Source organism: Argiope bruennichi, chromosome 10, assembly GCF_947563725.1.
Source record: "Argiope bruennichi chromosome 10, qqArgBrue1.1, whole genome shotgun sequence".
NCBI classification, from domain to species: domain Eukaryota; kingdom Metazoa; phylum Arthropoda; class Arachnida; order Araneae; family Araneidae; genus Argiope; species Argiope bruennichi.
Genome location: NC_079160.1, coordinates 46285983 through 46300359, shown reverse-complemented (window position 1 = coordinate 46300359; position 14377 = coordinate 46285983). Strand labels below are relative to the sequence as shown.

Here is a 14377-nt window from a genome sequence, read left to right as displayed (position 1 = left end):
ACAAATCCTTATAATATTTCCAAAAGCTTTGCGAGAATAATTATTTATATAAAACAATTTTCCAGAAATTAGAAATGATTGTTATAAAAGATGTGCATTTTCCTAGAATAACTAAGATTGATTCATAATTATGTGCAGTTTATATTTGCAAATTTTAATGAAATTTTCAAGTGAGTAGATTAACTGATATACATATTTTCATACAATAATGATCAAGTCGTGTCGTCATATTATATATTTTTATTTATTTTGAAAAGAAGGCTTTGTCAGTGATCCTTTAAATTAGAAAATTTTTTATAGACGCATAATCTGCTTGAAAACTTTTATTAAGTTGCCAGATTCAATTTTGATAATTTAGTCTCTTGATTATTTCTAATGTTGCCATTGTAATGCAAATAAATCTAAAAAAATATCGTAATGCCAAAACTAACAATAAATTATATGTAATTTATTCAGAATCATCCTTTTGACATCATCTCTAATAAAATTTATTTTATTACTATGTGAGAACATGATGTTGTTTTGGTTAGAGGGTTTTGAAGCTCGAAATCGCGTAGGCAGTGAATACTGAAGCTTGAAATTGCCTAGGCAATAATATTGAGGCTCGTAGGCAATAAAGCAGAAATGGCAATTTTCATCATCATCTTTTAATCGCATGTATTTTATTACTTGCTTTTACCAGTATTGCATTATTATTACGTATGCTTCTTTGAAAGCAGATGCGTTTTTAAAAGGGTGTCCTGCTTTTACCAATATTGCTTTATTATTACATATGCTTCTTTGACAGCCGATGTGTTTTTAAAAGGTTGACGTAGAACTATGACATCATACATGTTATTTCATCCCAAAATCGGTCGGGCTCCAAAACCTTGTTTAACAGCTAGAAAAATTGAATTGAGTTTAAAAAAAGTTATCATTACCGATAGAGAAGTCTTGTGATTGTCTCAAACCGTTTTAAATTGGTTAATGACTTAAATTAATTAAGAAAAATAATAACTTTAAAATAATAATGTTCTCACATGATAACTTGAATTCTGCGATCGTAGATTTCATTTGAATTCTTTTAAATTGAGTTTCCATGAAATAAAATTTAATAAAAGTTAGACGGTACTGGAGAAAGAAATATTTCTACTATCATTTTAGTAAGAGTTAAACATACAATTATGTTATTTTTAGTTAAAAGAAACATATCCAATTTCTCTTCTTATGTTTCATTTCGAGAAACTTTTGCATATTACTAAGCTCGGCTGGAACAAATTTTGTGAAGGGAAAAAAAGACTTTTGTTTAATTAAAATTTATCGATATCAATCGATTAAGATTAAAATTAAGATTCATTCTACTGAAATCTTGTCAAATTGTTTTTAATCAATGAAACAATATTTTTTAACAATCAATATTATTTTACTTAATAATAACAAAAGAATACATTTTTAGTAATAAATAAATAAATAATATTCTCATTTAAAAATAATAAAAAAAATAAGTTTGTTTGAATATGTTTTGATTTTCTAAAACTTTAATAAAATGTTAAGATATATTGTGTTATCAAAAATATTGAAGATGTCTTAATAATCATAAAAGAATGAATCGTAGATAGATATACTGAGCAACTGAAATTTTACACAGATTTACATTATACAATAATTCCATTTGAATGTTCAGAAATTCTTTTATTATCATATTCATTAAAGGCTTAATTGATTTATAGCGTTTTTTCTATGTCTATTGAAACATTTACAATTTTGTTTTATTGTATATGTTTTTTGTTTGAAAAATGCTTTTTTAACTTTTAAGTACAGAAAAAAAAACGCGTTTTATAACTTTTATTTTACACAGATTTACATTATACAATAATTTCATTTGAATGTTCAGAAATTCTTTTATTATCATATTCATTAAAGGCTTAATTGATTTATAGCGTTTTTTCTATGTCTATTGAAACATTTACGATTTTGTTCCATTGTATATGTTTTTTGTTTGAAAAATGCTTTTTTAACTTTTAAGTACAGAAAAAAACTGCGTTTTTTAACTTTTATTTTTTATTCCTTTTCTATTATTTCTTCTTCATTATGATTAATAATTAATTCTTATGAAATTTATGGAATGTTAAAATAAATTTTTCTCAATTTCAGTATCAAATGGGATGATGCATATATAAATAAAATTGATCAATTAATCGATAATTTGTAGATTTTTCCAGGAAATTTCTGATATGGAAACCATCAGATTTCAGATGCATGCTCTTATGGTATGCATGGACTAATTGTTTAAAAATAACACAGCAGATGAAAGAAAATATGCTTATTTTTTACTAAGCGGCTTATAAAAACATTTAATATTTTCAAAATAAATTCCAGACAATACAATTAAAAAAACAAAACGAAATTCAACATCGGTAAAGAATAGCAATAAAAAAATTCACCGAACAAATAACTCCAAAAAATGCCCTTCTTACTCACTATACATCACACCTTTTCAGAATAAAATCCTCCAAAATTGATAAACAAGGGGTCCGAAACAAAAAGAAAGAGATTGACACTTCATTCATGTATTCAGCCTTTCATTATTAGTCCTTATGCAATAACCGAGTAATTTTTTTTTTCACATTCATAACCTAACATTTCCTTTCATACTTTTTCTAGATGCTTTAATTTAGATAGCTGAAAATTCAATTCATATATTCTTTGGACTGATTAGAATTTAAGCGCGCTTTGCTCGCTTCTGATTTAATTGGCGGCGTCCTCTAATTACTTTCTTATTTGCAGGCAAACAGTGTGAAATTGACATTGATGAATGTGCATCCTCTCCTTGTAAACACGGGGCCACTTGTCGAGACGGAATTAATACGTTTCACTGTCAGTGCGCCCCGGGTTATAGAGGGACAAGGTGCAAGCAGATAGGTAAGCAACTCTCTCTCTCTAAATAAAACCTAAAACATAAGTGTCTCTAAAATAGTGTTCTTTAAAAATGTGTTTTGATAGAAATCAATACTATTGCTAAGTTTCCTTCAAGTGTAATTACATTAGAATACATGTTATATATAATTATGCAAAATAAATAACTTGATTGTAAATAATATACTCATTATAACTAAAAAACATTGATAGGAAGAAATATTTTGAACAGAAGAAAGTATAAAATTATTTCAACTAAAAAATCGCCACCCCCTCGTTTATTTATAATCCTAAAGAATTTCAGCATGGTTTGGAAGCACTACAGTAACCAAATTCTGAAGTGAAACTCTACAGTAAGAATTTCCAGTACTTCCTGTAAACTAAATTTACAGAAACCTTTACAAAACATCTCCAAAAATGGTGATAAGGCTTCGGTTTGGGAAGGAAGGATTTCAGGTTCGAAATCCGATTTCACTGAAGAACAGTCGTGTAAAAAGGTGTGGTGTAAGTTAAATCCGTCCGGGCTAAACGTCCTCCCACTGGTATGGTACGGAAGCTTGGAGAGGAGCTGCCAGATCAAATCTCAACCTCGTCATCTGATCACGGTTCAAAATTACGAGATCCGTACTGAATAGCCCTAGTGTAGCTTAAAAACGGGATATTAATATAATTAAACTGAATTCATGATCATTTCAATTCAATCTGCGCACGTCCTTGTAGAAATGGTTCCTATGCAAACACAAACTAACTCTTTTTCCTATCTTTGTTTACAATAAAATTATAACTATTTTTAATGGATAAATTATTATAAATAAATGTGTATTGACTTTAACAATTCTTTTATACTGTTCGTTTCAGCGTTCTGAGACAACCACTTTTCGGTGGTTCTATCTTACTAAAGAAAACGGAAGGATGTGCGCCATTTCGTGCGAATTTATTTTATTGTCAAATGTAACCATTTCCTACTTTCCTCTTTCCTCTCACCCCTATTTTACCGAACTAAACCCATCCTAACGCATGCGCAAAAGCACGGAGGGTTTTAGAATCCGTTGGAAAATAATAAATGTGTATATATCCTCCTTCCTACCATCCTATACCACTGCCTTAGAAGTTTGTTATGCGAAATACAAATCTATATTTTACATCCAAACATTTTAAGAAGTCAAAAAATGAAATATTAGACCCTTCATTCATTTAATATCCTGAGGAAAGCACTATAGTAACCAAATTCCGATGTAAAACTATACAGTAAGAATCTCCAGTACTTCCAGGAAGCTAAATCTACAGAATCTCCTATAAAACATCTCCCAAAACCGACCCTGTAATTCCAGCATGTAAAAAAATACCCTCTTAACCTAAAGAGCCTTGAATGTCTACTTGCTCCATGGTCATTTCAATCCATTCTGCCCACGTCCTTGTAGAAATGGATCCTATGCAATCCCAAATTAACTCTTTTTCTTTTTTTTTTATGTCTTTCTTTCCAGAGCACTGTTCGCCGAATACGACGATCAGTGAGAAAGGGGTGTTCCGGTGGAATTCTACCTCCCACGGGAGAGTCCAGTTGATCGAATGTCCTTTCGGCTCGACGTTCCCCGACCGGGAATCGGCCACGGGATATGCGAAGAGGAGATGCTACCTTTTTCCCAATGGGTCAGTCGCCTGGGGACCCGTGGATCTCAGCAGTTGTAGAGAAGAGGTAATAGGGATTGTCCCCTCTATCTGTGTACCAAATTTATTCGTATAAGTAGACACTGCCATGTATTTTGAAAGGATCTTGAAATTCTATGGAGTTCTGGGAGGTGTTCATAGAATTTTAGTAGCCAATTCGAGAGAAAGTGAATCTTTGAAGGGAATTGTTTAAAGGTTTGAATCATACACGTGTTCAATTATATAAAAGGTCTCCACTATAATTTTAGTTCAATGGCCAATTTCTAAGCTTTAGGTGTAGGAATATGCATAATTCCTATTGGAAAAATGGTTAAAATAACATAGAATTATAATTTGTGCCTTTTGATTCAATTAATGCAATGCACGATTAAATAGAAAGATAAAGATTCATCTAGTTGACGTATTTGGTATTACATTTAATGCACATTTACATGTTTGATGACAAAATTATATACCAAATTTCATCTACCTATCTCTGTACTTTTTTTAATTATAATAAAAGGAAAAATTGGAAAGAATAAGATGAATTCCCTTCGATTGTCCAATCCAACATTTGATAAAATAACTGCAATTTTCTTAGGATCATTTACCTTATTTCATCGCCTTATTTCACGGGGTAGCGCATCTTCCCTGTGACCCCGGGTTCGAATCCCGGTTCGGGCATGGTTGTTCTTCATCTGTGTTCTATCTGTGAGGTGTGTGAATGTGCCCCCCCCCCCATCTATAAAAAGGGGTTGTGCAAGCGAATGCGTGAGTTTCATCTTCATATGAGCTAGAAGTCAGACTTCTGCCATCGGGTGCTCAGGGGTCTTTACCCTCAGAAGCTACTGCAGCCCATTTCCGTGGTAACGCGGGAAACACACCATCATCATCCTATTTCATCAATGGTGTTTAATACTTACCGCTCTCAGTTCTCCCAAACAGAAAGATATAATTACAACTAGATGGAGTGGTTTCCTCAAAACTTTTTCTCATTCTCTGTAATAAAGTCAGATCATTTTTGCTGAATCTATCGTGTGATCCTTGACAAGATTTTAGGCGATTAATCCTTGGCATGCGTTAATAGTATCCAAAAATCGAATTGGTGTTTCAGACACTTTTTTCTCAACCAATTGGAACAAAAATTTAACACACAACTATATTTGTAATCATAAATTCCCAAACTAAATCTGATATGTTTAAATCATTGCATTTGTGAATTATCGCGTTTACGTGTTTCTGAAAGCACAGACCGCCAGACATTCAACCCTTTGTTGGTTTTGGCTTAAAATTTGACAAGTCTCTACAATATAGATGTTAAATATATATTCAGAATCTTATCTATCAAATCTTCGTTTTGTAGTTATCGTTCATCTACCCGGTTGTATATTCGAACTGTCGGACAGACGAACTTTTTCTGAACAAATTTTATTCAAAATTTGATAGAAATCTCCACATTTGGTGTCAGGACCGTATACAAAATTTCAACCCTCCAGCTGAAAGTATTTTTGAATTATCTTTGTACAGAAAGATAATTCTAAAAAAGTATTTTTAGAACTCAGGGAGATCTAAAACGTGGAGATTCATTAAAATATCGAGTTGAATTTTTTTTTGACAATTACTATATCTTTTCTATACTACGTATACGAGAAAGTAAAAATGTATTTTTCGAGCTCAAAGGAGGTGTAAATCATGCAGAATAAAAAAAAATATGTCGAATTTTTGACCATTTTAAAATTTTCCATTCATAGATGTGAATATAAAATTCATCATCAGCTTTATTGATTGGTTAATTTCATCCAGGAATCAGCTACAAAAGCAGTATTAATATTCCTTTCTAAAAATTATTATTTCAGCATCATTAATCAGGAATAGTTAGTGCTTTAAAAATATATTCGAGGTGCATATTTCTACTCTTCAAAGTATATATGTGTCAAGTTTGATAACTCTTAATCAAATGGTAAGGTCTATAAAGCGCCAACATGAATTACACATATCATCTTTATTATTAATGTATGTACATACTTGAAACTTTGAAAATCGTTCAAAATATCGAATATTTTTTTATTGTTTAATAATATTCTCTGATCCTTTAGCTTTCAGATGATACCAAGATGTTGTCAATATTCGAAATATTTCTCGAGTTATAATTATTTTTCTTGAGGTGCTTTCATTAAAAACTCTAGTTACTGTGTTTTTAAAACCCATTTTATGAAGGATGATATTTTTCCACTATGTTGCTTCATTCAAACAATCATAACTCAACAAGAAATGAACCAAATACAGTTATTTATATATCAAAATAATCTGTATGAAAAAAGCGGATATTTTGTACTTCAATAAAAGTTAAATTTATAGAAATAAATTTTTGATAGCTGTTTAAAAGTTAAAATTACAGAAAAAATCTCGCTTTTTCTATTCACCGTTGATGAAAAAATTGTTTAAAAAAAACTATACATTTTTGTAATTTGCTTGATACAGACAACATGAAGACTAATATTAGGCATAATTTCCAACTAGAATTGTGTGTCTGTACAAATTTATTTAAGATATTATGTTTCAAAAAATAGGCTCATTAGCTCATTAAATATTATTTAATTAATTAATAATTAGTGTAATGTGGTTTTTTTTCGCAGAAATGAGTTTAAACATATATTAATAACTTACTATGAAAAAACTGGATTTTTAAAGTTAAAATTTTAAAAAAATCTTCAAGTGTGTACGTACACCTTAGAAATTTTAAAAAATAAAATTTTGAAAACAACCGCAACATTCAGCATTGAGGTCTTCTGAATAATTTCAGAATGTAATAGCATAGTTTCCCTGAAAAAAAGACATATTAAATGTTTCTAAAAAAATTAATTTTTATATAAGCGTCTGTGAACAAAAATTTCTGAAATATTTCAGTTTATTTATGTCACACGCATCAATGAAAAAGGAAAATTCGAAAAATCTCAATTAGGGGATTCTTTTTATTCTCAAAAATTTGCTTCTAAAATCTGAAGAAGGAATAGGCAAATAATCCTGTATCCATCTTGAAAAATAAATTTTTGCTAGAATAATCTTGTGATGCTTTTATAATTTTTAATTATTAGAATCTCTGAAGCTATGATCTATATCGCACTTTATTTTTCTTGTGGCTTCTACCTATTTAAATTTTCGTTAAAATTCCCAGACTTTTAAAATGTTGTCGCCAACTAATTATAAAAAATTCACATTGGTGTAAATATATCCTAAGGAGGGAAAAATAAAATTTTCAATTTTCCCCCCCGCGAAATAAGGGGAAAAGTTATAAAAATATACTTATAGCTGCTTGACGTCAAAATAAATTTGCTTATAATGTTCTTTATAAATTATGTTGCAGTTGTTTTAATTATAGTCTAGTACAAAAGGATAAAAAATTATAAAAGATTAAAATATAAAGCTAGTAGAAATTTTAATTATAGTTTCATAATAATAAATTTCTGGTAGAAATCACACTTTGAATTTTAAAAATCCTATTTTTAAAATATTTTTGCAAGTGTATTTTCAAAAAATATAATTACGAAATAAAATTAGAAATGATTTCCTGTAGAGGAAATAAAATTCTAACCAAAATATTTCCTCAAAGTTTTGATTCATCTTTTTTCGAATCAGTTGATGGGTGAAATTGTTCATCAGTGCTTAAAATAATAGTTATTAAAAACTGTGTTTGAGGTACTTGAACACATTCATTCTTTTCTGTGATTATTATAGAAAATTCCAAGTGTTTTATGAACCAGTTCGATTGCTTGATGTTTTAGATGTATAAAAAATCTCTACTATTTCATTCATAGATTTAATATGAAACAAATGAATGATGCATAAAATGATTTTTCACTTCAATACCGATTTGTGATGATTTACCTAAAATTGCTTAACCCTATCAGAACGAAATACCTAAAACTCTCATTCAACGAAATTACGATGGGGCTCTGAGACGCCTGAATATCCAATACGCCTTTATTCTTTGGTGTTGTTCTTCCAGATTATCTTAGAGTACTGGAAAATTTTCTCCTAACCCTCATATGATGTCCAAGCATACATCTGCTCAATAGCCTTCAGGCAAGAGAGACCTCTTTTATTTTAACCCCCTTAACAGCACAGCTATCGTTGCGGTTGTTAAAGGGTGCTGGAGTTTTTTTCCCCTTATCTTTGAGAGAGGAACTAATATCTAATATTTTGATGTAGATGAAATGAAATGAGCTTAGAAAAGAGAGGTCTAAACAAGAACATTGTTTTCTTCTTATAAACCTTCTTCTTCATAAGCATACTGCTATGCTCATAAACTTATAGAACTTGTTGAATATTTCCTAAATGTGAATGAAGCATGTAATTTCCTACAAAAAAAGCAAATATTACCAACTGACCGAGTTATGAATATAGATTCCATCTAGTTCAGTTATGTACAAACATGCTTCACTACTTATGATCATAAGCATTCAAAACTTCCTCTCGCACACGGAAGGCCAAGTTTTGGTTGTTTCATTACGATAATGGCGCTGGCTCATAGGTACCACTTGACATCAAATTACAAATCAAAACACCTTATGTGAAGAATTCTGAAGGCAATTCAGATCTCATCCCATATTACTTTTTTTCTGATAAAGAATATACTTAAGGAAAAAGATTCTCAACAGAAATATTGAGAGGAAGACATAAAAGGAGACCTGTAACTAATATTTATCTCATTATAAGAACGATGGCAAAAATACATGGATGTTTAAACTATTACATTTGAAGGAAATACTGAATAAACATATTCTAATTGTATTAATTTTTACGCGGTAAAATAAATCTGGACATTCTTTCCGGATAACAGTTTTAAATGTAGAAAATCGGAAGAAGAACATGCTGACATAATGTATTCTGCTATCTAGTAATTACTTAATGAGGAATTATTTTTTTACAAATAAGCTTCTCTCTTAAGAACCGAAGTAACAATTTTTGAAAACAGTATTCTATGAAATGTATATTATGTAATTTTAATTTATTAAGGACATAGACATAAAAATAACATACTTAAAAATGCATACATAGAAACTGAAATACATAGAATACATATGCATGCATATAAATACTTAGAATACATATCCATACACAGGCATATGCATGCATGGAAATAGAATACATTGAAATACATAGGCATAGAATGCATACATAGAAATAGAAATAGAATACATATCCATACACAGGCATATACATGCATAGAAATAGAATACATAGAAATGCATAGGCATAGAATGCATATAGAAATAGAAATACAGAATACATATCCATACACAGGCATATGCAAGCATAGAAATAGAATACATAGAAATACATAGGCATAGAAGACATACATCGAAATAGAAATAGAATACATAGAAATACATAGGCTTAGAAGACATACATCGTAATAGAAATAGAATACATGTGCATACATTGTATATGCATGCATAGAAATAGAAATACTTAGAATGCATATGCATACATAGTTATATGCATAGAAAGAAATAGAAATACATAGAATACATATGTATATATATAGAAATACATAGGCATAGCGTGCATACATAGAAATACATAGGCATAGAATGCATACATAGAAGTAACTCTACAGAATTTTTTTGATACAACAAAAGCTAAATTTATTTGTATCTTCTGTATTATTTTTTACTGACCATATTATTAAAATTGTTAGAACATTTTTAAAAAAAATTATGCTTCATTATACGAAATAAAATTGCATGATTAAAAGTTACTTGAAAAATAAATGTTTATTCTTGCAATTTATTCTTAGAAAATACCTCACAGGTAAATATATAATTCGTACAAAGTTGCATAAATTATTTATTTATATATTTTATAAATACTGATGATATTTGTTTTGATCAAAAGTTGTTTTCAAGGTATATTAACGTTTTCTTCAAATGTATGCTTAATAAGTGTATTCCCATAATGGAAAACATAAAAGTGCTTTCACAAAATTCATCATAATTATGAATTTACTGTTTAAATACTTACTTTAATACTTAAACACTAAAATAATTTTTATTACATTTAACGTGTTTTTTCTTATTTGCAGAATAAGCGCATAAATTTTATTAATTAATTCATCTAACACCGATTATGAGCCATATTTTTTTTTCAAGGCGTCTAGCAGTTATAAGCTGGAATAAAAATTATAATAAGGAAATTCAACTTTATTCATGTTTAATTAATCTTCAGTAACTAACTTTTGATGAAGTTATTAATCCTTAAGGAATTTTTTCCTCTCCTTCACATATTAAAAAATTTCCCAGCTGATTTAATCGATAAAAACATGAAAATTCCTATTTCAAGGAACCAATTCATTCCTGCTGGGACCGTTCTTTATGTCGTGTAAAGGACACAAAAGGACAATAAAAAAATGAAAACTGTCCTTTGAAGCTGAAATAAAATAGTAAAAGTGTTTTTCTGCGGACTTTTTACTTTCTCGTTTATCGCGGAAAATTTATTGTAGCTGTAAAAAAAAAAATCGACCTCAAGGTTTTGATAAATTTTTACGTTACGTAACGTTTTAAAACCCAAAACTTTACAAGTTTGGAATAATGCCTTTATGTCTGTCAGTCCATGAACACAATAATTCAAAAATGAACAATCTATAGACTTGAAATTTGGTATCTGGCCTTTTGATTACATTTGCAGATTTCTTCTTAAAAAATTCATGTACTGATAGTCTATTCATCCTTTTAAAAACTCGATAGTTCAAAAGCACAAGCTGACAGACAAATATACATAAATTTATCTTTAAAACTGTAGATTTTGTATCAAATTTTGAACCCCTAACCATCATTATATCATTGATCATCAACAGATGGTCAATGCAAGTATTGATCATCTATCGATTTGTATATTTGTGATGGTATAAATGTGAAAATTCAGAAATGTAGCGTCTTAGAAGTAAAAAAAAAAAATTGGTATGTAGTCTTATCATCAATAATGTTGATCAGTCTCAATTTTTTAACTCAGACGGTAAGAAAGACAGAAGTAGTTTAACCCTCCAAGCGGCAACCCCGGAAAAAGACGGAATCTTTTCTCCCTTCAAAACGGCGGACCCGTCTATAGACGGAAACAAAAACTCCCTTAAAACTGTCACTGCCCGTATTTTTACGGGTTCCAGTTTTTCCCTACCCCCAATCTCAAGCTGTGAGATAATGAGAAGGGAATGTGAGATAAGGAAAAGTGAATCGTTATCAGTGGACTATATGATTGATGTCTTCCTGCTCGCGCCCTTTTAAGCATTTTAAAATCTCGCTTACGTTCTGAGGCGTTACTTTTGAGATTTTGATAATAATTACGTATCTAAAATGAAATTTAAATAACGAGAATAAAATTGAAAGTATGAAAATATATACCTGGAATGAATACATACATAAACGTATTATTATTAATGATTTGAAACATAAGATTTTAAAGCTTTCTAGCATAAGAAAATAGTTAATGTAAAAAATAAATAAAAAATATATAATTAAAATTTGACAAGTTTCTTTTTTATAGCGTGCTTTCATTTAAGGATTTTAGAATTGACATTGCTTATGCAACTTATTTTTGGAAATAAGACACTAAACTTATTTACAGAATTTACTTAACGAACGAAACTTTTTAACTTTTAATGAATTATTTTTTTTAGTGTTCATTAATAAGTGTATTTCAAAACGGGGAGATATATAGAACCAATATATTAAAGTGCGATTTTTCGGAAAGATTAGTATTCGTTACATTAAATCCTTATTTTTATAACGTAATAAACTATATATGAAAATTGAATATTTGTTTCATTCTTTAAACCTTATAGAATTTCACACTCTTTGACGAATTCGAACAAAAGTGTAAGCATTGTAGAGATATAAGTTTCATTGTTTTTATATTTTTCCTCTGGTTTTTAATAATATTTTCAAAGTTAATATAAGCGCAGTTTTTAAAGGTTCTATTTTTTGTATCGAAATATTAATCTTATTTCACTGCACAATCTTATATATACATCGCACGATTCTGTTTATATGAAAGTGGTTTATATTGACATTTTTACTCTTAATGCTGAGTAATTTAATCCACGAATTTTAATCCACTTGAAAGTGAGTGAATGTGTGAGTTAAATGTGAGAATAAATAATTTTAAAATTGTTGCCATTATTTTAACTCCTTGATCTAATTTTATCTCATATGTTAGCATTTAAAAAATTTTTAATGCGTACAACTGGCATTTAGACTATTTTCTTCTCCTGTTTGGTCAGTTCGAGTTCACTGGATGTGATTTTTAACAAACAAGACGGGATATGATCTTTGTTTTATTTTATTTTTGATCACGAGAGTAAAAAAAATTCGGAAACTCCCACTTCCATGTAATTTGAAATTCTTTATTCTTAATAACCTTTAGCCTCACATTTTCATTTTTTAAAAACAGAACTAGTTTGAACAAGGGTGTCAGACATGAAGGTCGCTTGCGAATATTTCTATTAAAGTAGCGAATATCTCTAATTATAATGAATATGAATGTTCGTATTGGCGATCTCCAGATTAAACTGTTTGACTTAGAGCGAACGCACTTTGCCATTAAATAATTAGAAAACTGTTAACGTTCACCTCGAGAGGAAATTTTCAAAATTTTAATTAAAACTTCTGTTAATTAAAAATTATTTAAAATTTTACCATTTATCAGCGATAAAATACGAAATTATTCTAATATAATTTATACAATGTGTCATTTATACATTTGAATGTATCACCAAGAAAAATCATTCTTTGAGGTAAAATTAAGATCTTGAACTTTTAGTGTCTTATTTATTGCGATGCTAATTACGGAGCATTCTTTTCAGCCACATGGTTTATTTGTATTTCAGTAAAGAAATTTTTACCCCTTTGCTTTTAGCTTAGATCTTTTTAACCTTTTAACTAAATCATCATCAATGGGTAAAAAGCCGGAATGAAATATAAGGATAACAATGAAAACGTTTAGTTTCAATTCAAAAATAAAATAAATTTTTAAAATATGCTAAAATATTTTTAATTTAATTAAAAGTGGGGGAAAAAATTTGAATTCACAATTAATGTACAAATTATTTTTCTACTGTGATATTTTCGAATGAACTTTAAAATTTTAATAATTTTTATTAACCCTTTAAAGGGCCTTTTTTTCCTGGTCATGGTGGAGTAAAATGTTTTTAAAATTAAGATTGGCCTAGGAAAAGTAATTCATTCAACTTATTAGATCAGTTTAATCTGATTTATTAATTAATTTTTCCAATTAATAACTAAGAAATAAATCAAGGCACTTCATTTTATTTGAGATAAACAATTGAAACCTCTAACCTACAATTGAAACCTTATTGAAAAATTCGTAAGAATTTATGCCAACTTACATAACTTTATTCAAAAATTGTTGAATTTGGTGATGAGCATACTTCCATTGTCCCTTGAAAGGGTTAATTAAAATTTTAAAGAAATGATTCCCACATTCCCACTGTCCAATGTATGTAAATGCAGATTTTGGTAATTCTATTTCAAATTGTCTGGTCTGAAAAGTACCAATACAGCCAGACAAGTAATGACACACACACTCGTCCATCTTTATTATTAACTTAGACGAATGTTTGTGCGTGGCGTCTATTAGATCTTCTATATATATCTTAGTGGAATATGCATCTTAGAAAATAAAAATGCGTAAAATGTTTTTTTTTTTGTTTTTTTTTCTAAAAATTTTTAAAAATTATGAATTAAAAATAAAATGAGATTTTGAAGTGTATTCCATCATAGCTTTCAAAATTATTACAGAATAAGAAGGAATTTTTGGAAAT

At 29.0% G+C, this 14377-nt stretch overlaps 1 protein-coding gene across 1 annotated transcript in view; it reads left to right on the top strand.

Annotated features, from left to right (window-relative positions):
- The window catches only part of LOC129987924 (uncharacterized), a 132556-nt gene that overhangs the window by 70048 nt on the left and 48131 nt on the right, over positions 1–14377 (top strand). Inside the window, exons 5-6 of the mRNA XM_056095922.1 lie at positions 2767–2901; positions 4380–4591. Coding sequence (XP_055951897.1) covers positions 2767–2901; positions 4380–4591 — 347 coding nt within the window. The remainder of the gene's footprint in view (positions 1–2766; positions 2902–4379; positions 4592–14377) is intronic.